This window comes from Lampris incognitus, chromosome 6 (genome assembly GCF_029633865.1).
Source record: "Lampris incognitus isolate fLamInc1 chromosome 6, fLamInc1.hap2, whole genome shotgun sequence".
Classification (NCBI taxonomy): Eukaryota; Metazoa; Chordata; class Actinopteri; order Lampriformes; family Lampridae; genus Lampris; species Lampris incognitus.
In genome coordinates, this window is record NC_079216.1 from 63,775,152 (window position 1) to 63,803,089 (window position 27,938).

At 47.2% G+C, this 27,938-nt stretch overlaps 1 protein-coding gene across 4 annotated transcripts in view; it reads right to left on the reverse strand.

Annotated features, from left to right (window-relative positions):
• The window catches only part of mef2aa (myocyte enhancer factor 2aa), a 54,678-nt gene that overhangs the window by 3,420 nt on the left and 23,320 nt on the right, over positions 1–27,938 (reverse strand). The window contains exons 3-8 of one of the 4 annotated variants that reach the window (XM_056281431.1): positions 18,519–18,650; positions 18,317–18,451; positions 16,360–16,582; positions 6,027–6,211; positions 485–614; positions 194–317 (exon numbers count right to left, since the gene is read on the reverse strand). In XM_056281431.1, the coding sequence (XP_056137406.1) occupies positions 194–317; positions 485–614; positions 6,027–6,211; positions 16,360–16,582; positions 18,317–18,451; positions 18,519–18,650 (929 nt within the window). The remainder of the gene's footprint in view (positions 1–193; positions 318–484; positions 615–6,026; positions 6,212–16,359; positions 16,583–18,316; positions 18,452–18,518; positions 18,651–27,938) is intronic. The other 3 variants (XM_056281428.1, XM_056281429.1, XM_056281430.1) reach the window with 3 other exon arrangements.

The window sequence follows — 27,938 nt, forward strand, 5'->3', positions numbered from 1 at the left end:
TAAGACACAAACCAGCTATTCTGGTGATAAACCCCTTAAAAAAACGAACCATAAAGAAAACAAGCGGTAAAGGAGAACAGTGCTGTAGGTTTATTGATGTGTGAAGTGAGCGCAACAACATCACATGACAGCCCGGGTGTTGCGTGTGAGGGTGTTTCGAGTGTGTGCCTTTGTTTGGAAGTGTGTTACTCACACCAAAGAACTGAGCGCTGCCTGGCCCAATTGATGCTGTTGCCATGCCGACATGGAGCCCAGAGAGAGCCCGGGAGAGCTGAAGCCCTGCAGGGTAGAGATCTCTGCACTGCTCAGGGAGTACTCTGTCAGAAAGAAGAAGAAGAAAAGGGCAGCAATGCACACTGAGAACCTACTCACACTTCACTCATGAGCCTCATGCTATAGAAAGCAAAAGCAAGAACAAAAAAAAAGCTTCCAGTAAAACTGGCTGGGATGCGACAGTTGTGGTAAATGCAGAGACCAGACGTACCAGTAGGGTTGTAGGCGGTAGGCATGCTGGAGTACACCAGGCCCTGTGGAGGTAAGCTGGGGGTGGTGACGGATACCACTGGGGTGGCCAGTGGTTGGGCTGACTGGGAGCTGCTTATCCTCTGGGTGTTCTGCAAGCACAAAGAACGAGCACAACCAAGCATTAAACCTCAAAAGATCCCACTGTAATACTTACTACTGCATAAATATTTGGATTACAGGTGAGGGATGAACAGATAGGATGTTTTTCTCTCTCCAGAGTTTAACATCTTTCCACTTCCTTGGCTGTACAAAATGTTGCAAAAGGTATAAAGGGGATGAACGGTTTGAGATAGCTTCCACCACAAGGTGGTGCTGTAGTGTCATGTCAGGATTTTGTTTTGTTTTTCAGATCAAATACAATTTTGTATCTTTATTGGCTTCACATGTAGTATTGTTGAGTATATGAGATTTCATAGCTCATATTTCTTTGCAATGGTCACTTTAGATACCATAAATCAATAGAATTCAGATGACAGAATGTGCTGATCACCAGATCCTTACGGGGTGTCACACCAAAAGTAAAGAGAAAAGTGGATTTCATACTTAATATAACAACACTTTCAATTGTCCCATCGAGTTCAACTGCATTTACAGACAAGGGCGCCGAAGAAGTTCCACTTTTTACTGCTCGTGTTGCGCACGACGTTACGTTAAGCACATAAAATGATCTCGCTAACTAAAAGACACAAATTGATTATAATGCACCCTAATCAATTTGGCATTCTCACAGTTCAAACCGACAGCTAATATCGGAATAGCTCACAACGGGTGCAGCGCGGGGAAGCTTTTCGCTACTTACTGCCGTGTAAGCGACACAAACTGGTGGAAACATCGTTGGTCTTTGCAGAAGAGACACGACATGTATTGAGAAATGAACAGGGGCCCACTTTGAATGAAAATAAGTATTGTGTCCACGAATGATTTACAGTACAAGTGTTCAGTTTCCCCAACACTGTCGTGAGAAACAAAGCCCAAGTGCTTTTTAGTGTAGTGACTGGCATGCAATCCACACCCCCCCCCCACACACACACACACACACACCAACCACACAGCGTGCTCATGCAGAACAACCTCTTAGCTTGAACTGTGCAGGGTTGCGATGCGCTCATTAAATATAGACACGTTATCAGTTCAGCACAACATGACAAATATCTGCCTCACGTGCTTTTGTCTTCCGTCTGATAATGTAACAAACACATGTGCAGCTGCCCGCAGTTACATTGGAGGCAACGCTATGATCTATTTGATGGCTTCCTTGCATTGTTCCAGCACTCCTCCGCCAGATGACTTCACCAAACACGAGCCTCTCAACACAATGACATCATTCAGCATGAAGTCATTTTCTCCTCTTCACAAAAAATAATAAATGATTTCTAATTTTATTCGACGGCTTGATTCAAAATGTTTCCTAATGTTGTTACGCGCACGATAACAACGCTCACCAAAAAAAGCCTCGGCCCCGTCTCTCGAGCGCCCTCCCTTTTTTTTTTTGCTCCCTTACTTTCTTTCTTTCTCCTCCGCTGTGCGCTTTCCTCTCAGCCATCCCGGGCAGGGAGGTGTCCAGAGGAAAACACAACTAACACACAACTGGACTGGCCGCTGAAGACCGGGGACGTTTTCGCCGTTCATCCGAACGGCTGCTTTCGCGGCTTTCAAAGTTCATCCATCCTCAAGGACGTCTTTCTCCCTTTCCCGCCTACCTGTATTTGTTTATTTCGCCCTTCCTCCGTCTCACCCTCTCTCGCTCTGCAAAAAAACAAACACACGCAACTTTTGTTTCTCTACTGTATTATGACTACCACTGGCGCGTTGGGAATGGAGGAGCCAAATCGGGCCGAGGCGGTTTTCACAGGCTGAACCCAGAGCATGCAGTGACAAACTGGGCTTCGCTTCGGCCTTTCTTCATTTGTTATTGCAGGCGACTCTGAGGGCCAATCTCCGGTCGAAGCGCTGCCTTTAGCCTAGTGTGATTACCGGAAGCATGTTCACACAGCCACTTGCTCAGGCATTGCTCACAACTCACCAAATCCATTTCCTCCTCCTCCGACTGCCCTCAACAGAAGAAAAGAGGAGAGGCAGAGTTACAGACAAAGAGGCAGAGCCGCTGCATATTGCTCACGCTGAGTGTTAGCTATTGCGTTAACATTAGAAGGAATACAGTAAGTAATGGTCTGGACGACTTCCAGAGTAACCACAACTTATTTCTTTGTGTGTCACACAGTTCATGCACTCTGCTCATCGTGACTCGACTTGTCCAAATCATAACCATCAATTTCATTATAATGTGCAAGTTTTCTTGGCTTAAAACCCCTGGCAGAAAAATGAAGAGAGAAATGTCACTGGGGTTAACATCGACTTCTCCAGTAAATTCAGCGGGTCAGGGAATGAATTGTGAGGCTACAAAACACAACTTGGGCGTACAGCCCGGAGTTCTTCCTAAAACAACACTGGCTTTTCGCTCTTTAAATGGTGTAGAGCAGTGGTTCTCAACCTTTTTGGGGTCCTGGACCCACTGTGTATTTTTGATCTACCCTGAGGACCCCTCCACCTGATCTTGGGGGAGGGGGGTTGCAATTTAGTAGAAACTGCATTTTAAATTGCATTATAGCATTTTTTCACTCTTTGGGGCAAAAATAAGAGCTTTCAGTTGTAACTTAGATATAGTTAACAAAACAGAATTCTTATGCAGTAACTTTCAGATATATGTAACAAAACAGAATATGTATTCAGTAACTTTCAGATATACGTAACAAAACAGAATATGTATTCAGTAACTTTCAGATATATGTAACAAAACAGAATATGTATTCAGTAACTTTCAGATATATGTAACAAAACAGAATATGTATTCAGTAACTTTCAGATATATGTAACAAAACAGAATATGTATTCAGTAACTTTCAGATATATGTAACAAAACAGAATATGTAGTCAGTAACTTTCAGATATATGTAACAAAACAGAATTGTTATGCAGCAACTTTTAACAATGCAAACGGGAGCGAGATCTCTTATTAAAATACAATAAATTACACTTGTGAAACAGATGTAATTGGAGAAAAAAGTCCTGTCGCCCTTTATAGTTTAGGCAGATAAAGGTCTCAGTCACATTTGAGTAAAATAATCCTGTTTCTATAAATGTCATAGGATCTTTTTTTTAAAGATATTTTATTTTCACGGACCCCTTGCAATTACACCACGGACCACTAGGGGGTCCGCGGACCCCCGGTTGAGAACCACTGGTGTAGAGGGTGCAGGGTGAGGGAAATGTTTGTGGCTGCAGGAGTCCATACTTTCCCGGCTGTTCTAAGAAAGCTCCTGTATACGTCTATTTGCTGGCTCAGTGACTCTTATAATAGAATCATCGTGGCTTTAACTAATATCTGATTCAGCGCCACACGCCACCAATCCCGGCAGTGGGATCGCTGTTGCAGCTGCCCTCTGATTTGGTCAAAGACACCGCTTTGCTCCCTTTTATGTTATTTTATCGTGTTTGCTTTACGTATTGTCTAGGGTTTATCTCTTACCAACGGTTCTTATCTTTTGCCTTTTGTCTGTTATGGACGCCGAGTCTGCAATCAAGTTCTGAGTTGAGTTTTGTCTCCCCCTTCTGGGCAGGGAGAGTAATTACCTCTCTTCTTTCGTCGCTTTCCATGCAGGAAAAGCTACAGAATGGGTATCTATTTGTCCTCGCTGTCTATCGCTTCCCCCACCCCACCCCCTTTTCTTTTTTTTTTTACTTTAATCCTTCCTCTGAACGCCGAATGTGTTTTTTCCCCCTCTGGAGCATCAGAAACTTTTTTTTTGTTTTTTGGACATTTCTTGGGTTTTTCCACCATAGCTTCCAAGCCCGGAAGCTTTCTGGCAGAAACCCCCGAAGGCAAGCCAATTAAAGGCATGCCAGTGCTTTCGTCACACGGAAGTTCAGCTCTGGCAAAGCATTTGTTTATTTAGTCTGTTATTTTTTTTATTTTTTTTATTTTTTTTTTGCTCCGTCAAGCCAATAAACGCATCGCTACACTTCACCTCCGGTGCACCAGCGCAGGAATGTCGCCGTAGACACCAGATTTGAAACTCCGGTACACTGTGAAACAAAGAGAGCTCTACCTGGCAGGCGATAGGCTTAATCATCACTATGTGAACTCGTCTGACGAAGGCGTGGACGTCACGGACATGTGTGCCAAAGTCCCGCGCTCGAGCTTTAAGGACGATGCCATTGTTAACCCTCTTTAAACAGCAGTGCATTTAGCAGAGGCGAGCGTTGTACGGCGGTATCAACGGTGACCGCGTAGCCGTTAACCGTTTTCATCCTGCTCATATGCCAGCTCCGCTGTGCTGCATCGCTGGAGGGAACCAGAAAGCCCATTTTCCATCTTTTCAGTGCAAACGGACACACTCTGCCTAGGCCAAGGCTGCCTTAATACCCACACTCAATCAATAGCGGCAGGAAGACACGACAAGGGCGACAAGATATTATCTAGCTCACACCCTCGGCCCCTGATTAAGTCTTCATCCCTACTCTGTCACACCGAGATGTGATTAATTTAATACCATTATGGCCTAATGACAGGCTGTCTGCAGACCTGCCACCGCGAGCACCCGCTGCAGCCTCCACCCATCTGGAATGCTTGGTTAGCCCTGACAGAGCAGACCCTTCCCTCTGCCTCCCTCTCAGTACCCTGACATGTTGAATACCTCCGTGTCTCCTCCGACACAACCGGTCCTGCTCTACCACTTCCAAATGCCGATATGGTAACTCACGCTTGTTTACACCCCACCCTGGGTCAGAGGAGACTCGGTGCAAGAGGAGCACCCACAGTAACCCAATGTTTATTTACCAAACACAGTTATTTCTTGAACGCGCTGTTGTTGCTAACAGCGCCGGGAAACTTGCAGGTTAGAAAGAGCACATTTTTTACCCGATCTCTGAGATTCCCATCCCCACACGCACTCACTGTTTTTGCATGGTGATTTATGGCCGTGAGAGTCTACTGTAGCCTCAGGTGCACACTGTGGTCAGAGCTCTCTGCACTTTAATTATTATAATTAGAGAGGGCCTCTCATTTCAATATGAATAATTGAGCACCAGTTAAGGCACCTGGGCTGCAGGTTCTTGGCTAAATTGGCAGTCTCCTGGAGGTGATTACAGAAGAATGCAGCATGAGATGAACACCAAGCACTAGTAATAGGAGCAAATAAGGGCTGAACACTGTAAATAAATCTAAAAAAAAACAAAAAACAAACAGCTCTCAAGACAGTTATGTATCCTGAGGCATAAGGGACGGCTCCCTTCTTGGTGAAACCTTACTAGCATGGCATGCTGTATCAGCACACAATATCAGAAACGTGTGTGGGCAAAATACCGCCAAACTTTCCTGGTTACTCATATGTGTGGGAGGTCTAGAGACGATCGCTAAGCCAAACACGGCTCACCCTGGAGCACAGATACTTACAGGTCCCTCAGCGGGTGTTACGGCGAGTAGCAGTGTGCTCTGTACTCACCAGCGGGGGCATCATCCCTTTGCTCGACGGAGGAATAACAACCCTTAGGTCTGGCTTGCGGTTGCCCATCCCCATGTTCCCTCCAGGGGGCGGCGGAGACTTGGTGGGCATTACTTTGCCCAGGCCGTTGCCGCTGGGCGTGCCAAGGAGGCCTGGAGAACCCCTGGGGTTGACAAAACCGTTCCCTGTTGAGATACACAGCAACGTACGAATCATCAGACTGCGGACTGTGACTGACAACCCTCCCAGTCATCAGCTAAACCTCCGCTGCTGCACACTTCTTTTTTTTTCTTTTTTTAAGCTTGCTGTGGCATGCAGCATTAAGCGTTTCAACCCCTCTGGGAAACTTTAATAGACTTGGATAATTATCCTGCACATTTACGAAAATAAAATGTCCATTTCCAAATTGATGAGCCTTTCATTCTGAAAGTGAATGATTGTACCGAAGTCAGCTCCTTGCATCTTGGGATGTGAAGTAATTCACTTAACAAATGTACTGTGACTGCCTTATAGACATAGTCGAAGCTAAGACTATTTCTCAGCAGTGTTGTTTTTTTTTTAACCCCGCGTATTTTTTCTCAAACGCTGAACACAAGCTGCAAACAGACTGGTGGCCCGGCGTGTTTTCTCTTCGACATTCACACCTTCGTCTGTGAACGCTTTAACCTCTGTATTTTCTCTCGGGTTCGGGGGGGCCTCCCAGCTGGGTATCGCGTCTCTCGACAACGCTCCTCACAACTGAATATTTTACACGGGGGCTGATGGTGTTAATTAAGACAACGCGGTCGAGCTCTCTTTTCCAGCTTTGACAATATTGGCCGTAAGGTAATTGCTCACTTCTGTAGACATTACTATCTGATTGGCAGCCACCTGGATTATTATGGTGATCAAATACTGCACCATAATCACTGCATTACAATCTTTCAGATCGACGGCCAACTTGCCAAACACAGGAAGGCTGTACTGTAGTTACCGCCATGGAAACAGTTTCTGCCGTTTTCGTATCTCTCGCACTTGTTTTTCGACTGCAATGTGCACAGTAAAACACTGATTTAACAGATATCCGTAGAGTGCCCGGATTTTTCCCAACCCCCGATAGCCTTAATTTCAAATGAAGATAGCATCGGTCTGAATTGAATTGGGGTTGTTTTTTTCCCCCATTATGCTGATTAGACAGTGGGATTTATATCATCAAAGCATCAATTCGCAAGCTGTAAATTGTTAAATAATTTGTAAATATTAAAAAAAAAAAAAAATCCCGAAAGCTAAAAAGTCATATTTGAAGTGCGCCTCAAAAGAAAACGCCGTTTTCCTCTACTGATACACCAAACTCAGCACCGTGCTCTTCTAGCAATCGTGCTTGTAGCGAGCGATACCAACTTCTGGGAAGTCTGAAGGCTGAAAATGGAGGTTATTAAATGTGTTGAAATCCTGAAAAACAGGGGAACAACGAGTCAATCCTATCTGGTATTCTATCAACGGATCGGTGACACCTCAGCGAGCGGCTGACTTCTCCATTGTGTTCCAGGGTCCCCTGTGAAACACAAGCTGTCTGCGGAGCGAGCACGACATTGCTTGGGCACATAATGGAACAATAACCCCTTCCACTACAGATAAGGACCCCAACAATACAAGGTCAAATAAACAGTTATACGAGGCCTACAATGGTATCTCACAGCTGAATCAACAGTATATACGAGTCGCTACTGCCCTCGGCTCTATCTTTGATCGTACAAGACGTGGCTGCTGCAAAACAAAAACAACCTTTACACAATTAGCAGAGTAAAGGGGTCCAAGGCACTAAAAATAGCAGACATGATTAAAAGCATTACAGATGTCATTCAGTGGGAATGAGATGTTTATGCAAATACAGTTTCATGTGCGGAAGTGGATGACAGTGAGGCAACATGGCAGGTGTCAGAAGGGGGGTGGGGGGCTTCTCGGTGTCTTTCTGTAAAAGGCGCGCCGGCAGAGCTTTCCGGCAGTCAGACGGCTATGACACAGTGAGGCGATTTCAGTCCGAACTGAAAAGCTAATGTTGCAATGACATGAATGTGCACATACCACAGGCCTCCCCGTAGAAATATCTCACACAAAAGATACACAATTTGTCTACTGCGCTGCGTCGATGCAAACAGGGAAAACAGTCCATGTACACTGCAGGAAGGAGAAAAGGCACGGTCATATGTTCAAGAATATGCCAGGAAATTTGGTTTGATCAAACTGCCCATCATTTCTGAAGCCAAAGAATGACGAGCACACAATTTCAAAAACAAATGTACAACACAAAAGCAATAATGAGCCAAGAGCGCACCCATAAAAACTGATCCATGCTTTTTTAGTAGAGACAATTCGGGGGGTGGGGGTGGGGGGGGGTTGTTGTGTGTGCGGTGTCTGATGTCTGTCCTTGTTCCACATTCAGGCATCTCCAACAGATTGGTAGTGCCGTTAAACACGCTATGAATGAACACAGGGCAAGCAGAAGACTGTTTGGTTTCCGTTTTGGGGTAAATAAATAGATTCATTGTCCTAAATAATTAACACAGCTCGGGGAGTGGCATTACATAAGGGCTTATCTTTACAACTCCAGCACCCAGTTTGCATTGGAAGTCAAATGAGCGACTGTGACAAAACCGTGCTTTCACAATAATACGTTGCCTGGTCGTCATTACCGAAAACGTTTCGCAAGTTCAGACAAGAAACAAAATACGTCGGGATGAATGTGATGAAATTATTGACTATGAATCAAAGAGGACTGCTACACATGCACGGCCCTATTCATCTCTGGAAACTTCGTCAGACTAGGCAGGAAGTGACATGGCCATATTGTTGAAAGATAACAAAGGAGTGGAGCCCCGGGGGAAAACCTGTTTTTCCCTCCCACATGTGAAAAGACACTCGCACCGAGTCATTTTTTACATGCAACATGAATGACGGCCCTCCTCATCTCTCATTCTCATTTCCTTGAGTATGTGAGCGACATGCTAATTGTTTTTTTTTTCTCTCCCCAATTGTATGCGGCCAATTACCCCCACTCTATTGAGACATCCCGGTCACGGCTCCGCCCCCTCTGCCGATCCGGGGAGGGCTGGAGACTACCACGTGCCTCCTCCCGACACATGTGGAGTCGCCAGCCGCTTCTTTTCACCTGACAGTGAGGACGTAGCGCGTAGGAGGATCACGCTACCCCCCCCCCCCCGAGTCCCCCCCCCTTCCAAACAGGTGCCCCGACTGACCAGAGGAGGTGCTAGTGCAGTGACCAGGACACACACCCACATCCAGCTTCCCATCCGCAGACACGGCCAACCGTGTCTGTAGGGCTGCCCGACCAAGTCGGAGGTAACACGGGGATTCGAACCAGCGATCCCCGTGCTGGTAGGCAACGGAATAGACCGCCACTCCACCCGGATGCCCAGCGACATGCTAATGTTTCCGGTGCGTGTAATAAACAGAATGTCTCCAAGTGTGCAAACAAGTGTGCAACGCAAGGGGCGGGTTTCTGACATATTGTGCAGCAACGAGAGTATTCTAACTGCCCATACACTCAGAGTTTGTTCTCTATACTGACCAGAGAAGGAGCACACCGGGTAGTTAAGAACTGCAATGTAGCAGCATTTCAGTAACGGTGTATCAAATTGTGTCACATTAGAACTACATTTTGTGTTTAACAGTGACAAAAAAAAAAAAAGCACACGAAAAAGGATTAATGTGGTGAAGGTGTAACAGCTTCAGAGACGCCACGGGTGCCAAAGATGAAACAAGAGCTGCAACAGATGGCTTATGTCCTTAAGGGAGGACAACTGAAACTTATTTGTCACGAATAAACTCAACAAGAGTACTCACTTAAACAACAGTGACTATGTGTGTGCTTGCTTGCTTACTTGCAAGCATGGTTATTTTCAGAATCAACTGAAAATGGAAATAAATAGAACTGGCACATATAGAACCTACATTATTTGATCGAGTTCACTTTGTTAAGCACTTTACTGATTAATCTTCACATCTGTCTTGTTTTCTTGACAAGCCCTCGTCCACCATTTGGAGTTACAGTTTCTTTCCGTGCTGCCCATTAAGTGCTCAAATGCATTGACCTCACAGTCTTTCCACAGTGCAGTGCAGACCGGTCCATCTGGGCACTTAAGGAGAGCGCTCCTCTTGATATAGCTGCTACTTGTGAAAAATCAGAGCTATGTCAGGAATGGTCATCTGACAGAAGGGCTGGAGAGACTTCTCCTCCCTGTAGTCTCCGCTATTCCATGCTATTGGTACAAACAACAGCTGCAGCTTACTCACACAGTGCCAAACGCTGACACCCCCTGGCAAAGGGTCCTAACTCTAACCCTAGCCCGGCACCACACCCCAATCATAAACCGACAAGGCACTCGGCGCAGAATGCTGCCCACGAAGCAAACCGAGGTTCTGCCAAGTCTCCCTCGACAGCTTCTAATCACTGCCTCATCAACCATCCCTTTTTAAATCCAATATTATAACAAAAAGTCTCTCGGCGATTCGCCAGGATTCACGACCGGCTTTATAACGGCATAATGTCCCTATTCATAACGCTATATGGGATGCAGCGGGCCGAGAGAAAAGCGAAGAGCTGAACTCCACCTGCCTCCGCCTCTCATGCAGTACATAGCAGCCATGACAGGCTGTCCGGTCATTGTGTACCGAGGTCTTAGAGGGATGTCATGGCCCGAATACCTCCAGGGTTATGCTGGTCTAGGCATCTTGCAGACCCTCTCCAGCCTTATAAGGGCTGTCAGGGTACTGGTGAAAAACAGATGCACCTGTCAATAGAGGGAAGGAAACCGGAGGGAGAGGGCCTGGATCGAGGTGACGAACTTAAAGGAAGCGCCGCGTTTATTTACCTGCCAAAGCCAAACGAAAGACTGCACCAGGATGAGGCAGTTTCCCCATCCCTAACGCACGCGTTCAATGACTTCCACACACGTTTCCTCACTCCGGAGGGGAGCGGCGGTGTTATTCCCTCAGCATGCATTGAAAAACGAAGCTGGACAACAAAGGCGGTACCAATCAATGGCGACGATAACAGTCGCAGACCAATCACAAAGGGAAATGTGACTATCCACATCGCGTGCTAAGCAGGGGGGGGGGCTATTGGGCAGAGCTACAGAGAGCTAATGAATCTCCCCTGGAGGACTTACCCGCTGGGCTGGAGCCCACACCACTTGGCACTGAGAGGTCTGTGGTATCCAGCATGCCACCTAATGAGATGCACAGAATGATAAGATTAACCATCGGCATCCTTCTGCCAACTAGCAGCGCATGTGATGGAGGTGCCAGACCGGTCGTGAAAATATCATGCAGATCTTTCTCAACTGCACACAAAAGCTAGGCACGGTCTCTCTTCAACACCCTTATGGCAGGATGTGCGGAAGAAAGGGAAAGATTTCAACGGGTGGCTGAGAGAAACAGCGTTGGTGTTCGAGCCAGGTACAGCATACCCTGAAGACAGTGGCTGTAGCTCCCCACTATAAAGACACATCTGCAACCAGAGAGTATTAATTCTCTTGGACAGTAGGCGTTCACTTCATGCTCTCTCACTCTGTTCACCCAGCCAAGGTGACGCTTGTCATGAGAAGCACTTAAGCCCGTGTGCCATCTGGGCTTGGAAGGGGGAAGTCTCCTCCACCAGACAGCAACAAGATCATCCAAACCACATCCTTTAAATCGGATGAAAAGCAGGGGCATCATGAGGGATGAAAGGTGAAGAATTAGAAATACAAGCATAAACTAAATTCACAACACATGTTTAGGCTTTGCCACGATCCAGAGTCAGCCACTTCTGCTACTTGGTTAAACGGTAGAGATTTTATAACTCACTTCATGTATTTCCTTATGTGTATCGAGGACTCGGGTCCCACAATAGTCTGAGCTGAGACCAGGTTGTCTCAGTCCCAGACTAGCTCACCCATACAATTACCATAAGCTGACGTCAAAGAAGGTTGAATCAGTTCCTCTGGATACAATGTTTACTGACAGATACATTTCCTCACGCGTCTAAGTGACTCTTCAGGTGCCCCCACCCTTATAAAGGATACGCCTGCATAACGACCCAAGCCAACGAGCAGTTTCATATGCAAATATGGGCGTGACCATTAACTAGAGTTTCAGCGGCCATGTGTACTATCCACAGAGGATCTGGGAACGTTTGCAATCACAGCATTGTAAGATGGCGACAGATGTACTCTTAGGCGCCCTCCTCAGTTCAGGGATGGTCGTTCCCTCTTCACATAGATGGCTTCGTTGACTCCTCGTTCAAACCAGCGTTCCTCCCTATCGAGGATGTGCACATCCTCATCTCCTTGAAAGAGTGGCCACTGGCCTGTAGATGGATGTAGACTGTGGAGGCCTGGCCTGACGCGTTAGCTGTCCTGTGTTGTGCCATTATATTTCTGTTTGTGCCGGGGGACCCAGTCCTTGGGTGGACCAACTACTGGCACAGCCTGTTTTGGGGTTTGAAAGCAGCCGAGACTTGTTGTTTGGAAAATACACGTCTCAGCTTTTCTGACACTCCCGCCACATACGGAGTCACCACTGGTTTATGCTTAGACAGCTGCCGTCCTTCTCCTCTGTGGTATCGGCTGGTGCACTGTTTGGGTGTCTTCCTGGCTTTGACAAACGCCCAGTTAGGATAACCACACTTAACCCAGGGCCTGTTTAATGTGGGATTTCTCCCCTTCCCCGGCCGCTGTTTCGCTGGGGGCTTTGTCAGCTCGGTGGTACAGCGACCTGATGACTCCTAGTTTGTGCTCCGGCGGATGATGAGAGTCAAACCTGAAGTACTGATCAGTATGTGTTGGTTTACGGTAAACATCAGCTATCAAGTGTCCCCCATCACCCTTAGCAATAGGACCACCCTTAACACAGACCAAGTGTGTCTGCTCCTGAAGCTGTGTCTCCAGTCCACGTACTTTACATACAGGGGGCAGCACTCCAGGCAGAGGCATGGGTGTGCTATGGGTTCCCCAGTCTCACCTGTAGTGACCAACTTCTTTAAGGAAGAAGTGGAAAAGAGGGCTCTGATGTCCTATCCAGGGGCACTGCCTGGCCACTGGTTCAGATTTGTGGACGACACCTGGGTTCAAATTAAATCTCAGGACATGCCATATTTCACCGACCACATTAACTTGGTGGACAATCACATCAAGTTCACCAGGCAGGATGTGGAACGTGACGGGTTAGTCTTCTTAGACTGTGAAATTACAATGGGTGACGGGGGACATTTGTTTGTTGATGTTTACCGTCAACCAACACATACTGATCAGTACCTAAGGTTTGACTCTCATCATCCACCGGAGCACAAACTAGGAGTCATCAGCATGCTGCACCACCACGCTGACAACATCCCCACCAACACAGCCGCCGGGGAAGGGGAGAAATCCCACATTAAACAGGCCCTGGGTTCAGTGTGGTTATCCTAACTGGGCGTTAGTCAAAGCCAGGAAGACGCCCAAACAGTGCACCAGCCAGTCGAAGAGAGGAGAAGGACAACAGCTGCCTCAATGTAAACCAGCGGTGGTGCCATATGTGGCGAGGGTGTCAGAAAAGCTGAGACGTGTATTTTCCAAACAACATGTCTCAGTTGCTTTCAAACCCCAAAACACGCTGCACCAGAAGTTGGTCCACCCCATGGACCGGGTCCCCCGACACAAACAGGACTCCGCAGTCTACGCCACCTACAGGCCAGTGGCCACTCCTTCAAGGATGTGGATGTGCACATCCTTGATAGGGAGGAACGCTGGTTTGAACGGGGAGTCAAAGAGGTCATCTATGTGAAGAGGGAACGACCATGCCTGAACCGGGGGAGGGCGGGGACCGGGGGGGAGGGGGGCTAAGAGTACATCTGTCACCATCTTACAGTGCTGTGATTGCAACCACTCCCAAATCCTCTGTGAATAGGACACATGGCCGTTGTAACGCTAGTTAACGGTCACGTCCATATTTGCATATGAAACTGGTGGTTGGTTTGGGTCGTTATGCAGCTGGATTGTTTATAAGGGTGGGATACCTGCAGTCTGTTGAGACTGAAGAGTCACTTAGTTGAGTGATGAACCATATCTGTCAATAAACGCTGCGTCCAGATGAACTGATTCAACCTTTTCTGGATTATTGAGCATGCATCAAGTAAGCTGACAGACAGCATTCTTCTCGCATCACAAACAAACAAAAGAAAAGGTGTGATGATGAGCATTTTCAGAAAGTGTGAAGAACGACAGTGACATCATAAGCCCTGCCTAAGAGGTGTTAACATGACCACGAACCTCTGAAAAACCCTACAACAATCAAATGATTCACATTTAATGGATTATACTAGGTGGCCAGTCGACAGCACGCAGAAGAACTCCAATTCACTCAAATACTCTTGTAAAACAACTTAATGAACCCATGCTAACTTATGTGCAGCTCCTTAAAAGCTTAACACACACTAGTGTAATTGTATGCATTTCCTGATGTTGACAAATGCTATGAGAAAAAAAAACTAAATTCCCCCATGCATTCGCCATGTTCACAAATCTTTTCCATCTAGCTCATGCCACACGTAGCTCCCATCCAGGAAGCCATAGGGTCCCAGTATACAAAAAAAAATACAAGAATAAAAAAAGAGTTCAAAGCAGGTTGCAGAGTAGCTGTTGCATTGGTCATCATAATGCATCATTGCAAATAATGTGGGGGGGGGGGGTTTCTGAAACAAATTTATAACGTAAAAAGACTTGTTTTGTTTATTGGCCACGTAGGTTTGCACAAACATGGAATTTGACTCCGGTTTCGTGGCTCTCTCGGTGTACTTAACATAGAATAACAACACTACAACACAACAATTTTCAAATATCTACACAAGGATTGACTTATGCAGGTGAAAAAGAGGTGATAGAGTGCAATGGTGCAGAGTTTAGTTTAGTTTAGGAATGGTAGTCCAGATAGCATTGCACATATTTGGGGGGCTTCCCATTGGATGGAATGTGGGGTCTTCAACCATGCTGGTTTGTTTACTGCAGTGCCTCTAATTGTGTCAGGTTGCGATTGGCTGTTCTAGCCTTTATTTGAACGTTTTAGCTTTTAACTGGCTATTCTATAATATCAGTCGAGAGAATGCTAAGCTGTGTCTGAAATTGCTCACTATTTGCTCAATAGCGCACTATATTCACCTTCCCCATTCTGTTTACACTCTTGTCACCGTACCACATGATGGGACCTCCCTATAGAGCAGGGATAGGCAACGTGGTCCAGAAAGGTCCGGTGTGGGTGCAGGTCTTTGTTCCAACCAAGCAGTTACACACCTGAGTCTACCTTAGCAAAGACTATTGGTTGACTAATAGACGCAGGTGTGTATCTGCTTGGTTGGAACAAAGACCTGCACCCTAACCGGACCTCTTTGGACCATGTTGCCTATCCCTGCTATAGAGTGTTCCATAGGCAGGGGACAGCAAATGGGTGGACAAGGGAACGACTGCGAACACAACTCTAGTTTCTTTACTAACACACAGCCGATCAACATTGATGGGCATGTTCCTACTTACAAAACACTTTGCACTGTGTCGAGGTGACACCACGGCCAGGTACCACATACTTGCCCTGACATTGGAGGCTAAGCAACTGCTATCCTGCCAGTAGCCGGTTTCCGCCAGCTTGCCACATTGGCGGTAACTACTAACGTGCAACACTGAAGGCACGAGAACAGTTCCGCCTCTTGAAGTCACCTTTGGAAAAATGTCTTTATGCATGCTCAGTAGAGAATCGCCATCCCTGAACCGAGGAGGGGGGCCTAAGAGTCGGTCTGTCACACCACTACAATGCTGCGATTACAGCTATTCCCCAATCCTCTGTAATTAGTACACACGGCCGCTGTAACGCCAGCTAATGCTCACGGCAATTTGCATATGACACCGATCAGGGTCTTTTTTGGTCGTTATGCCACTGTATTGTTTATAAGGGTGGGGATCCCTGCAGTCGGTTGAGACTGAAGAGGCCACTTCGATGAGTGATGAAACGTTTGTCTCTCAATAAACGCTGTGTTCAGATGAGCTGGTTCAACTTTCTGTGCACTCTGGAAAAAGTTTGAGGCTCAAGCGTTGTCTCTCAAAGCTGCGATTAATGGCTTTTGAAGCCGACGGGACGCTACGGGTCAATGGAAGGGATCTGTGAGCATGGGGGATGCATTGGGGGGGAAGTGGTCTTTTCCTCGCATTTCTCGATAACAGATTTACATAAAATGATAGAATGAAATTATACCGGTGAATTAGTACACCATTCTTTAAGATGGTGATTGGTCTTGGATAGGAGTGAGATCGGGGTGTTGCCTACTGACCTGCGCTACCTGCACTGGTTGGCCTCTGGGGACCTCCGCTAGAGCCCCCACTCCGGTGTAGGGACGCCTGGGGTGGGGACAGCATCCCGCTGTCACTCAGGGAAACTGTGGCTGCTGCCAGGGCCTGAGTGCCCAAAGCCCCTCCTGGCTGGTACATGGCGTTAGGGTTGGAGACCGGCACCGCCACATGCATGGAGAAGTTCTGCTGAGGCAGTGCTGTGGGCTATAAGTGGTAAATACACATATGCACACACACGCGCACACACACACACACACACGCACACACACACAACAATGCACGGGTTATCTCGGTGGAGTCGACAGGGTAGTCTCGCTGGGGTTTAGTCAAGAGAAAAAAAATTTGTTTCACAAAAACGAAATACAGAAAACTGCCTGAGAAAATCACAAAATACACCCAATAAACATTTATACCTCATGCCAATGTTATTTATTTAGGCTAAAATGGAGCCTATCTCACAATGACCAAAACATTTGTTATGAAGGATGATCCACGTCATCCAAGGTAAAGCACACAAATAGGTTGCGTAGGTCATAAAAAAAAAAAAATCACACAATTCAAATAAAGTCATTTAAAAACGAACATGCATATAGATGATTTCCTTCGCGTTGCTATAGTCAGCACTCCTGAATGGGGTAACAGCGTGTTGCAGCAGCATGGTGTGATGCATTCTTTAACAAGTCTGGGGGAGTGGTACAGTGCAATACGACTTCAGAACGACCTGCGTTTGATCCACGAACACAAAGTGCTGACTATACAAAGCTTGACAGCGATGACAGGTGACAGGGAGAACATTTTAACAAAGCGTTATCCAAGGAGGCGGTTAGTGTAACCATTAGTTTGTTAATAACATACCGGTGGAGCGTATCGTGTCGGGGACACCGTAAAAACAAACACAAAACAGAAGGTTTGAAACCGCCACAGTTGTGCCATCCTACCGTTGTCACCCAGGATAAGATCACAGTAGGCGTGTGGTATTTGAGAAGGCGAAGTAATGCAATACTCCCCCCCCCCCTCCTCCTTTTTCTCCCCAACTGTACCCGGCCAATTACCCCGCCGTCCCGGTCGCTGCTCCGCCCCCCTCTGCCGCTCCGGGGAGGGCTGCAGACTACCACGAGGAGTCGCCAGCCGCTTCTTTCCACCTGACAGTGAGGAGTTTCACCAGGGGGACGTAGCGCATGGGAGGATCACGCTATCCCCCTCCCCCTCTGAACAGGCGCCCCCCCGACCGACCAGAGGAGGCGCTAGTGCAGCGACCGGCACACACGCCCACATCCGGGTTCCCGCCCGCAGACACGGCCAATTGTGTCTGGAGGGACGCCCGACCGAGCCGGAGGCAACACGGGGATTCGAACAGGCGATCCCCGTGTTGGTAGGCAACGGAATAGACCGCCACGCTACCCGGACGCCCCCTAGTAACGCAATACTTGATGTAAAAGGGGGGACGATACAAGTTGATAGTCCAGTATCGGTGTGCTACGGGCCCACGTGACTGACGGAGTAGCTCAGGATATGACAGGAAGCTAAGGGGGGGGAAAAAAAACCCTCTAGGTTGTAAGAGGAGAGACCACACACGAGCTGGTGGGGGGGTGGGGGGGGGGCTCAACATCACAGGAAATCGAAGAAAGGTGTCCTTTCTGGGGACCGTTACAGGGTTAAGGGAGAAACGTTGACCCGCCGTGTGGCTAAAATGTGATCTTATCGGGGTGCGCCCAAATATCAGGGGCAGCGCACATAAACATAAGACACCGACATCGCCGCCCCCCCCCCCCCCCGAATGAAGGGGGCACACGTGACTGGGCAGTTCTGACAGTAGGTGACAGAAAATCTAGAGTGAGGTAACAAAAAGAGGGAAAAAAGTTACATAAAAAAAAAAAATAGAGTGAAAGTCCTTTGTGCCACAAAGCCAAGCAAAAACGTTGCATTTACAGTACTTACGATTTTATGATTTCTCATCATATTATCAAACTCCTCATTAATTTTTTTATACTTTTCTTCTGTGTGAGGAGTGAGGACATATGAGGCATCGGGGTCCGGGCTATCACAGCCTCTGTGTTCTTTCTTGTTAAGCGCCTGTAGTGAACATCAACATAAAGACAGGAATCAACACAAAACAGCAGGGGATGAAGGAAGTACTTACACCACAGCGCTTGTACATTAAATCACTCTCTTCACTTAGTTTGCCGAAACGGTCGTCCATGAGGGGGCTGTGCCCAAAACAGTCATCGGCATCAGGACTAGCACAGTCATTATGGCCTTTGTTTCTTAATTTCTGAAATAAAATTGGACAATTGACAAAAAAAACACAAAAAAAAACAAAAAAAAACAAAAAACAGCATACATGAAGTGGATCTCAGGCTTAGCTTATCATCAACATTTTACTGTTATTAATTCTAACATTTTGTGGGGGGGAGGGGGGGGGAGAGGTTTGGATATTTTTTTTTGGGTCCCCCCTTTTCTCCCCAGTTGTATTCGGCCAATCAACCCCACTCTTCCGAGCCGCCCCGGTCGCTGCTGCTCCACCCCCCTCTGCCGATCCGGGGAGGGCTGCAGACCGCCACGCGCCTCCTCCCGTACGTGTGGAGTCGCCGGCCGCTTCGTTTCACCCGGAAGGGAAGGAGTTTCACCAGGGGGGACGTAGCGCTTGGGAGGATCACGCTATTTCCCCCCCCATCCCCCCCCCGAACAGGCGCCCCGACCGACCAGAGGAGGCGCTAGTGCGGCGACCGGGACGCATACCCACATCCGGCTTCCCGCCCGCAGACACGGCCAACTGCGTCTGTCTGTAGGGGCGCCCGACCAAGCCGGAGGCAACCCGGGGATTCGAAAGCGGCCATCCCCGTGTTGGCAGGCAACGGAATAGACCGCCACGCCACCCGGACGCCCCAAAGTTTCGTGTCAGGAATCGCATACATTCAAAACCGCTGCGGGTTCTGCAAACACGACTCATTCTGATGGTGGAAAATAAACAACATGTGTACACATTATATTAGTTGTTCTCTAAAAGCCTCGGCGCTACAGTTACACCCACTGGCCGGGCTAAGCAGTAGACACAGCACGGTACGGCTGTGGAATAAGGGGGAGCCGAAACATCACTTTAAAGCCTTTCACCCTTCACCAGCGTTCGGGGCAAGAGAAATCAAACATTTCCTCTTCCCTTTTCTCGTGTTTCTCCTTCCCCCTCCCTCCCTCCCCCCTGTCCCCCTCCGTCTTGCTGCAAGTGCGCGTTTGCATTTTTCATTATATTCCAGTTATCGTAAGCCACCCAGCTGGAAGACACCCCGGCGTAAGAGGATCCCACAGCAGAGCACTTTAGGACGTCCCCGTCCTTAACTCGGCGTGGGTGTCGCTCACGGGATCTTATCAAAGCTAATTCGTGTAGGCGATAAAATGGATTATCGTATGTGGTCAAAGATGCTTATTTGAGCATGAAATTGAGCAATTATTGTACGAGCAAAGAGTGCATAGGATGGTATTTGTGGTGTCACAAAGCCCCATTTTCTTAGTCCACAAAAAAAAAAAAAAAAAAAAAAAAACGCTGCACAACTTCACAACCCCAACGCTTTGCACCTTGGCTAACTCTCACAAAGGCTGTCCGCTGCTTCTCATTAGAGCGCTGAACAGCGGCGTTAACAAGACTCGCTGACAGCACATGACAGCACGTGCTATCAGGGAGGTGTACATCAAAACATGATTTATGAGTGGATTTCTTGTCTCCCCTATCAGACCCGCAGGAGGTCCACAGACGTGCCCTGCCCTGTCCACGGGCTGCCTCCGAGACCTTGTATCTACAGGAAGGTCGCTGACTCCTATGGACGCAGGGGCCACAGTCTGAGCCGGGGGACAGGAACCTTCACACACTAATGAGACCTTACTCTCTGTCTCTTGTCTTCATCAACCAACAACTTGGAGGGCTGTGTGTGTACTTGCATGCCCCTTGTATGTATGTGTGTGTGTGTGTGTGTGTGTGTGTGTGTGTGTGTACATAAAGGAAACGTGTCTTTATTGCATGGAGGGAATGTGTGTGGGTGGTGGCAGTGCAACAGCTGTTGCATGCTCTGATTGTGATCTGACAGTATGGTTGCACTGTGCAGACAATGTGGCTAACCCAGCCTGCACACCAAAACCTCAATGCAACTCACATTTCCGAAAAAAACGTTTCCCTCTCATGGCAGTGTGAAATTTAGCATCACTGAATTCAGTTTCCTCTTTTGTGCTTTTGTGAAGTCCCGAAACGCTCGGCTCCTTCCCGTGTTAGCACGCATGCCGTTTCTGGATGATCGTCTTCTTTCACCTTCGTCCCCGTTTCTCAGGGGTCGCCCCAGTGGATTTTATAGTTTCCACCGGCACCCTGTGAGGGCACAGCACCAATGGTGGCCGTTGTTAACCCGGGGCCTTGACTGATCCGGTATGGTCTTGTTAATCTGCATAATGATTTGGCAAAATTTTACACCGGATGCCCTTCCTGACACAACCGCTAACCCTATGGACGGGGGCACAGGTAAAGCGCTGGATACCGTCCCGGTATTCATGGACTTGGGCCCGTGCCTGTCGCTATTCTGGATGATATCGGGTACATTAGCAAATCCCAACATTGACTGACACTCCGGCTCTGATGTAGTTACTACCTGTGTTATTGTCGAGGAGCACCTATGAGTTACCTAAATGGGACGCTATGCTAAAAAACCTTGCTCAGATGTGGCAGGAAAAAGGCGCATAAGATGAGAATAGGTATACACGTAGGGCTATCAACTGGCCACATCCCCTCAGCGATGTTTATTTGAATTCAGGGCTACAATATGTTCTTCATAACAGGCTTCAGCATCCCAGAAACACCCTCTTCACTGCCGCTCTCAAGAATAATCAGACCTTCGCACCTGCACTACCTCCTATCAACACACTCAATTCTCTAGATTTTACCCAAGACTGACTCACTTCCGTCCGTTAACGTATGTGCTTGGCATGACAAGAGCACATTGTGTAGACAGGAATGGGCTGGCTGACAACTACGTAAGGGTGAAAAAAGGAGGCCTCCACATCTCATCAGACAGGACAGTCCACGGTACCCGGGGGAGAGAGTGAGACAGACGTGTCTTCTGGATAATGAATGATAGACGATTTACCACAGATGCGTTACTGTTTGGTGTGGTGCAGAGCAGTGGCATTCTTCTCATTCTAAGAAAACGCCTTCCTGGGTAATTTCCTGTTTGCTGCACCAACCCCCTTTAGTTAGTGTTCTTAAAGGCCTGTGTTTACCGGGGGAGCTAGGCACTTTCTCCACCAGAGAGCCGAACATCTGATTGGGACCTGCAAATTAAAGTTGCAACCTGCTCATTATGGGAAAAGTTTGGTCAGGCTGGTTGGGTAAGGCTGTGTGAGATGGGCAGGGCTGCACCACTTTCACAACAAGCCTGACCAGTCCTTAGCCTGCCGCACCCTCTGGCCCAGGCGATGAAGGGAGGGGCCGCTGGAGCGAACTGGAAAAGTCGGCGCCAAATAGCATCAGGCAAGGACAGGCAGCATTCAGAGCAGCACCGGGGATATGCCACATCATGACAGACAAAGCGGTGTCAAAGCAATATGACATTTACCACTCAAGTTGACATTTCTCCTGTCATTATTGTAAACCTTTGGTTAGTTGACTCAAGAGGCTTTTCAGCTATTCAGAAATAATGTGAATTGCACTGACGGCTCGGCATTCACAGCATTTGGCGTAAACTGGCTCGAGTCTGACACCCTTTGTGAGGTACTTTTATTATGCATGTGAGATATGGGAGGACCAGGAAAGCATGGCTGCAATTCTTCCTTAAACGACTTGGCATGTTTTGGGTGTCCCACAGATGCTGCCCGCAGCGCCCAGTAAATGGATCACTAAATCAGCACATGGCCAAACAGGTGTCCTTCTCCCAAACACCTGTCAAGGCCTGGCTCCCCATGCTGGCCAATCAGATGCAGTCGCACAAAGACATGGCCGTACAAGGGACCGCAAGGAGCCCTGAAGGCCACCCGACCCGAGTCCAACTTTACCCTTTCATATCAATGCTGCCGAGTGCTCCAAACACTGTAGTGTTTTGACCTAGAAAATGAAAAGCTACTGGGAATTTGATGGCCAAATAAAAGATAAGTTCTTTGCAATATGAATAGTTAGAGGGGGGGGGAGGAGTTTCAAAATGCCTTTCAAGTGTCGAATCAAGCTGTGGGGGGGTTTGTGCCCTGGAAAGGAAAGTTGGATGGGTGTGAATACAGTAGAGGTTGGGATTTTCAGTAGCGTTTATGATGGGAGATACGGGCTCTGTTTGTAACGGGGGTGGGGTGGGAGGGAGTACTGGCAGGGGAACTTGTGTAATCTATTCACAAGGCCCTGAGAGGCTCACAAAGATGAGTGGGAACAGGGCCAGCTGCTATTTTCTCACAGCAGTCCAAACCTGTATTGATAGATATTTGGCGCAACGTATAAAAATGAAACTCGGCGAGCCTGACGTCAAACCAGCAGGGCTCCATTGTGTGTGTGCATACCTGCGTGCACGTGCGCACAAACAGAAGCGCATGCCTGCCTGTTTGTCTCCATGTGTGATACCTTCGCTTATCCCAAGGAACATTGTCCTTTGCAGGGTGCCTCGAGGCTTCCTGTGTTGAAAAATCTATTTCTCAGCTCCACCTGAGACCCAACTGTTAAGCTATTTGTAACTGCGGGGAACATTTAGCACAGTAATTGCCTGGTTTGGTACTATATGTATGGTACAGAAAGCTTTAGCGCAGTACAAAGCAATTTGGCATACACCCTTGATTTAGCTGGCATGCCATCCCTTGTTCAGTATTTTGGACAAGGAGTCACTTAAGAACTGCTACATATAGCTGAAGACTGTTGTGTTGTCGTGTTGTTATTCCATGTCAAGTACACCGGGAGCCACGAAACCGGAGTCAAATACCATGTAGTGCGAACCTACATGGCCAATAAACACGATTCTGGTATGTACTTGTACAGTACTGTATGTAGATGTATACCAAGAGGCCAAGCAGGAAATTTATACTGACATCCACACATTTGGGAGTTCATCATTTAAGTTTAAGCTTGAAAAAGTTGCACGGAACTTCTCATTGAGAATTTGAAGTGAACTCTCTTCTCTGACTTAAAAATAACATCCGAAATTGTTGCGTAAGCCACCTACGTCACCTGCTCCTTGTGAAGTACTGTATTTTGGTGAGATGGGCCTCAGTGTGTTGCTGTGTGTGTGTGTGCCTGCGTTGCAATAGCATTTCACATTGATGTCCTCCCTCCTCTGTGTCAGGAGAGCTTTTTCTGCATCTCATTTATTCATGTACTGTACAGTACTGTACACGGACAGAAAGCAGGGTGGAAGGAGTCAGAGGGTGGTTCGACATAAAAGCCCAACTTCAAAATGGTGGGGGAGATAGCAGAAAGAGAGATATGAAAAGGCCGCTTCCAAAGTGTCTTCCATTGTGCCCGAGCCACCGCAAATGGCTATACTTAGCTTTAGGTGCCACCTGACCTATGACCGCTGTGCACCATGGCTCCAATCACAAACCTTTCAACAGCAACAGAGCTGAGACTGTAATGGCAACGTGAAATAAAAAAAAGACATACACTAAACTGAGCACAGTTGGATAGGAACTTTGGGGAATGGATGGCTGTGATAAAAGTACAATCCATTCCAGTGATACGGGCAGCCAGTACTTCATACAGCCTTTATTTCACTACTTAGAAGCTATATTTTAACTGGTTGCTGCGCCAAGGCTGCCCTCACCTCGTTTAAACTGGGTGTCCCAGCCTCTCTCGCCCTGCAGTGCCGTGAATTAGCCCTTGTGCCCAACACTAAGCAAGTTAGCGTGCTAATCCTCATGACATCACCATTGTGTCCAGGCCGTTCCATCTAATGTGCTTATCAAAGGGCTTCTTTGAGTGTGAACGCTCTTGGAAATCAGCATGGGGAGGCGGCTGATAGGAAAGCTTTTATCTACTAAGGAATATTTCTGCTCTTATATAACATCTTAAGAGACAAGTCTTTCACTATCGCCATGTTCCCTTATCCCTCTGGCGCTGTAGTTTTCACTTGAGGGGAATAAAAGCCTCTGTCGATTGTTCTTTGGGCACTATGTGCCATGACCTAGGACTACACTCATGTAGCAACATTTGCACAGCCTCTCTCAGTTTCCCTTCACATTACTGTGCCGATTCAGGAGTGAAGGCACCGGTAGAGAAGGAAAGCTCTGTGATTCCCACACAAATCTCGTCTAATCTCATGACCATTTCACATCAATGAATGGACTGATATCAGGATATGAGGGTAGATTCATGTCCTTCCTTTGGCTCGCTGCATTGTCCAGCCACTAGTTCAACAGGAAAAGCAGTGGCAGGGGGCGAGCTCTTGGTTGGCCCATCTGTATTGTATTTGTGATCTTAATGCAGCTGTTAGAAAAACAATATACAATGTAATGAGATCCAGTCCCTTCTGACATGGGACAATGAGCAAATCATGATGAATTTAGAGCTAAGCATCAGACTCTGTAGTGGCTTAGAAATCCAAGTGAGCCATGCTCCTAATAAACTGCCAACTGTGTTGGCAATTTATTAGGTACTCTCCCCACCTTCACACAAATGGTACATGCCAATGTCACATGACTGCAATGCAGCCCAGGGTTTCTAGCATCAGTTAATGTTCAATTGAGCATTGGAATGTGCAAATCGAGTGACCTTAGTGACTTTTAAAGTGGCAGGATAGTTAGTGCTAGTCGTGCTGGTTCTAGCATCTCCGAAATGGCCGTCATCCTGAGCTTTTCACACACAACCGTTTCAAGGGTTTACCGAGAATATGGAGAAAAAGCAATCGGCAATCCTGTGGATGAAAACAGCTTGTGGATCAGAGGGATCACAAGAGAATGGCAAGAATTCTGCAAGTGAACAGATGGGCCACAACCAGCCAAGTCCCATCTGAAATTACCGTCGGTGTGCAGAATGTCATCTCAGAACGCACCATTTTTCGGACTCTATCTGGGCTAAAACACCCAAAGACCACGTCAGGGCCAATATTGTCAGCAAAGAACAAGAAAGCTCGTTTCCAGTGGGCAAAAAACTATATCAAAACTGGACCGTTGAGGAGTGAAAAAAGTTACCTGGTCTAATCAATGTTACATTTGCATCATACTGATGGAAGGATCGGAAATTATACCAGTTGTGGTGCCCTAACTCCTATCCCAGTCTGGTAAGTAACATGGAGCCGTGGAGCTGCCGTGGTTGACGTCAGCATTACAGGCTCTTGGTGGCAGTGTGATGGTGTGGGGAATGTTTTCCTGGAACACAGCAGAACCCCTGATACCCACTGAAGAACATCTGAACAGTAACATTGCTGCTGACCAAGTTCATCCCTTCCTGGCTACAGTTCATCCACACTCGGGTGGACACTTCACACATGATAATGCATCATGTCACACGGCACGTATCATCATCAATGAATGGCTCCAGGAACATGAGAGTGAGCTTTCATTGCTCCAGTGTCCGGCACAGTCCCCGGATCTCAACCCTATCGAACATCTTTGGGATACAGTGGAAGAAGGGGCTGCTTGTAGCAAGACTGGTCTGCTATCCATCTTGCTGCAGTTGCTCAAAGCTATCATTTCAGCATGGTGCAACATTCCTGCGCAATGCATCCGGCATCTTGTGGAATCCATCCCCAGATGAGTTCATCCTGTTCTAAGGGCTACTAGATAGGTGTACCTAATAAACTGGCAACTCGGTGTATATTTCTAATGGAGGTGGGTGTGTATGTGTGTGTGTGTGTGTGTGTGTATATATATACACATATATATATATACACACACACACACACACACACATATATATGTATATATGTATATATATATGTATATATATAGATAGATAGATAGATAACACTCTCTTATACCAGTCTGGTGTACTTTACAACAGATAATTATCTGTAGCTAACTGACTAGTGACGAGATCATCGCTTTGAGAAATATAGTCCGTCCATATTCACAAGTGAAATACTGTTGCAGTAAAGTGTGCAACCCCTTCCCTTAGAGAGCAAGCTGCGAGACTGGTGAATGACTGCTGTGACAAAGCTATTAGCTGCCACAGTCAAAGAGAACATTCTCTCAATCAGCAGACTGCATATTTTCAATATGGACAAGTGGGAATTAAAGTACAAATTGAGGATAAAGGCATACCAATGTCATCATTAGCTACAGACTGAAAAGAATGGGAACACAGGCGCTGTCCCCTACAGAAAGAGATGAAGTGATTTGAAGAGTTGCCACTGAAAGGAAATTGCAATCGCAAATTCAAAAAGTTCTAAATAAGAATAAAAAGGGATTACTTATAAACAGCTGTCTGCTCTTTTCACCCCTTTAACTCTCTCCTCTCTCTCTCTCTCTCTCTCTCTCTCTCTCTCTCTCTCTCTCTCTCTCTCTCTCTCTCTCTCTCTGGTCATTGAGTGGTTCATTAGCTGTCAGGCCCTTGAAACCATACCCCAACCCTCAACTCCCATTCCTGCTCGCCACTAAAATATTCATAAGGACAATTAGGAGTTCCAATAAGGTGAGTACGGAGGGCTGGGGGTCGTGCAGCAGAGAGGGCAGGATGTGCCAGCAGGACGTCTGCACTGCATCACTCTATACCCTGACCAAAGACCTCTATCCTCATCAATCTGAGCCACAGCCTCCCTCTTTGCTCCGAGTCAGACCAGGCAGCCGGGGGGAGGTGGCATGGTGCCAGCCAACCCCCGCCTCCTCGTCCCAGCAGGTTTTGCTCTGTCCTCGCCCCTGGGCAGGCGGGCAGGGGTATCCACACAGCACTCACACTGGGAGGAGGGGGGCACAAGGGCAAGCAGATTGTTGCACAAGCAAAGGCAGTGGAATCACCGTGTGTGAAAACGAAGGTCTCATTTTCCGTCACTGGGACCACAAGGTCATTAAAGGACACAGGGGGTAGGCGTACGGCTAGGGGTTCTGCTGAACTTTAACTCGTCTGTGTCACATTTCCTCGGTTGAACAGGCCACCGTGGTGTTACGACTTCATTCAACACACCACCGATTTTGTGAAGTATTCCGATTGTAACTCGGCTGAGATTTAACTAGATCAAACCGAATTAGGCCAGCTCAATGTATGACCCATTTCTCATGGTGTGTGTGCTTTATGACAGGTGTCTGACAGGGTCTGGGATAGAGAAGCTATAAATGCTTGTCAAAATTAATCACGGAGAACAAGTATGCTAGCGAACACTTTGCAAAAAAAAAAACAAAAAAAAAAACAAAGAATTTCCGTTGCACAAAATAGAGAAGACTCGATTAAATTATAATCAACATCAAATGAAATCCGGTATCAAATATTGTCGTGTAGAAACTAACCAAACAAAATTGCGAGCAGATATTTCAAAGCCTCAACTTAATCTATGATTATTCTGTCAGAGCTCATTGTGGGGAAAAAAAGACTCAAGTGTCAGACATCTTTGTGTCAAACGGTGCCGTAAGAAAGCCTTGCTGCAATGGGAGGAACAAAATAACTCCCTTGGTGATGGCAGACACT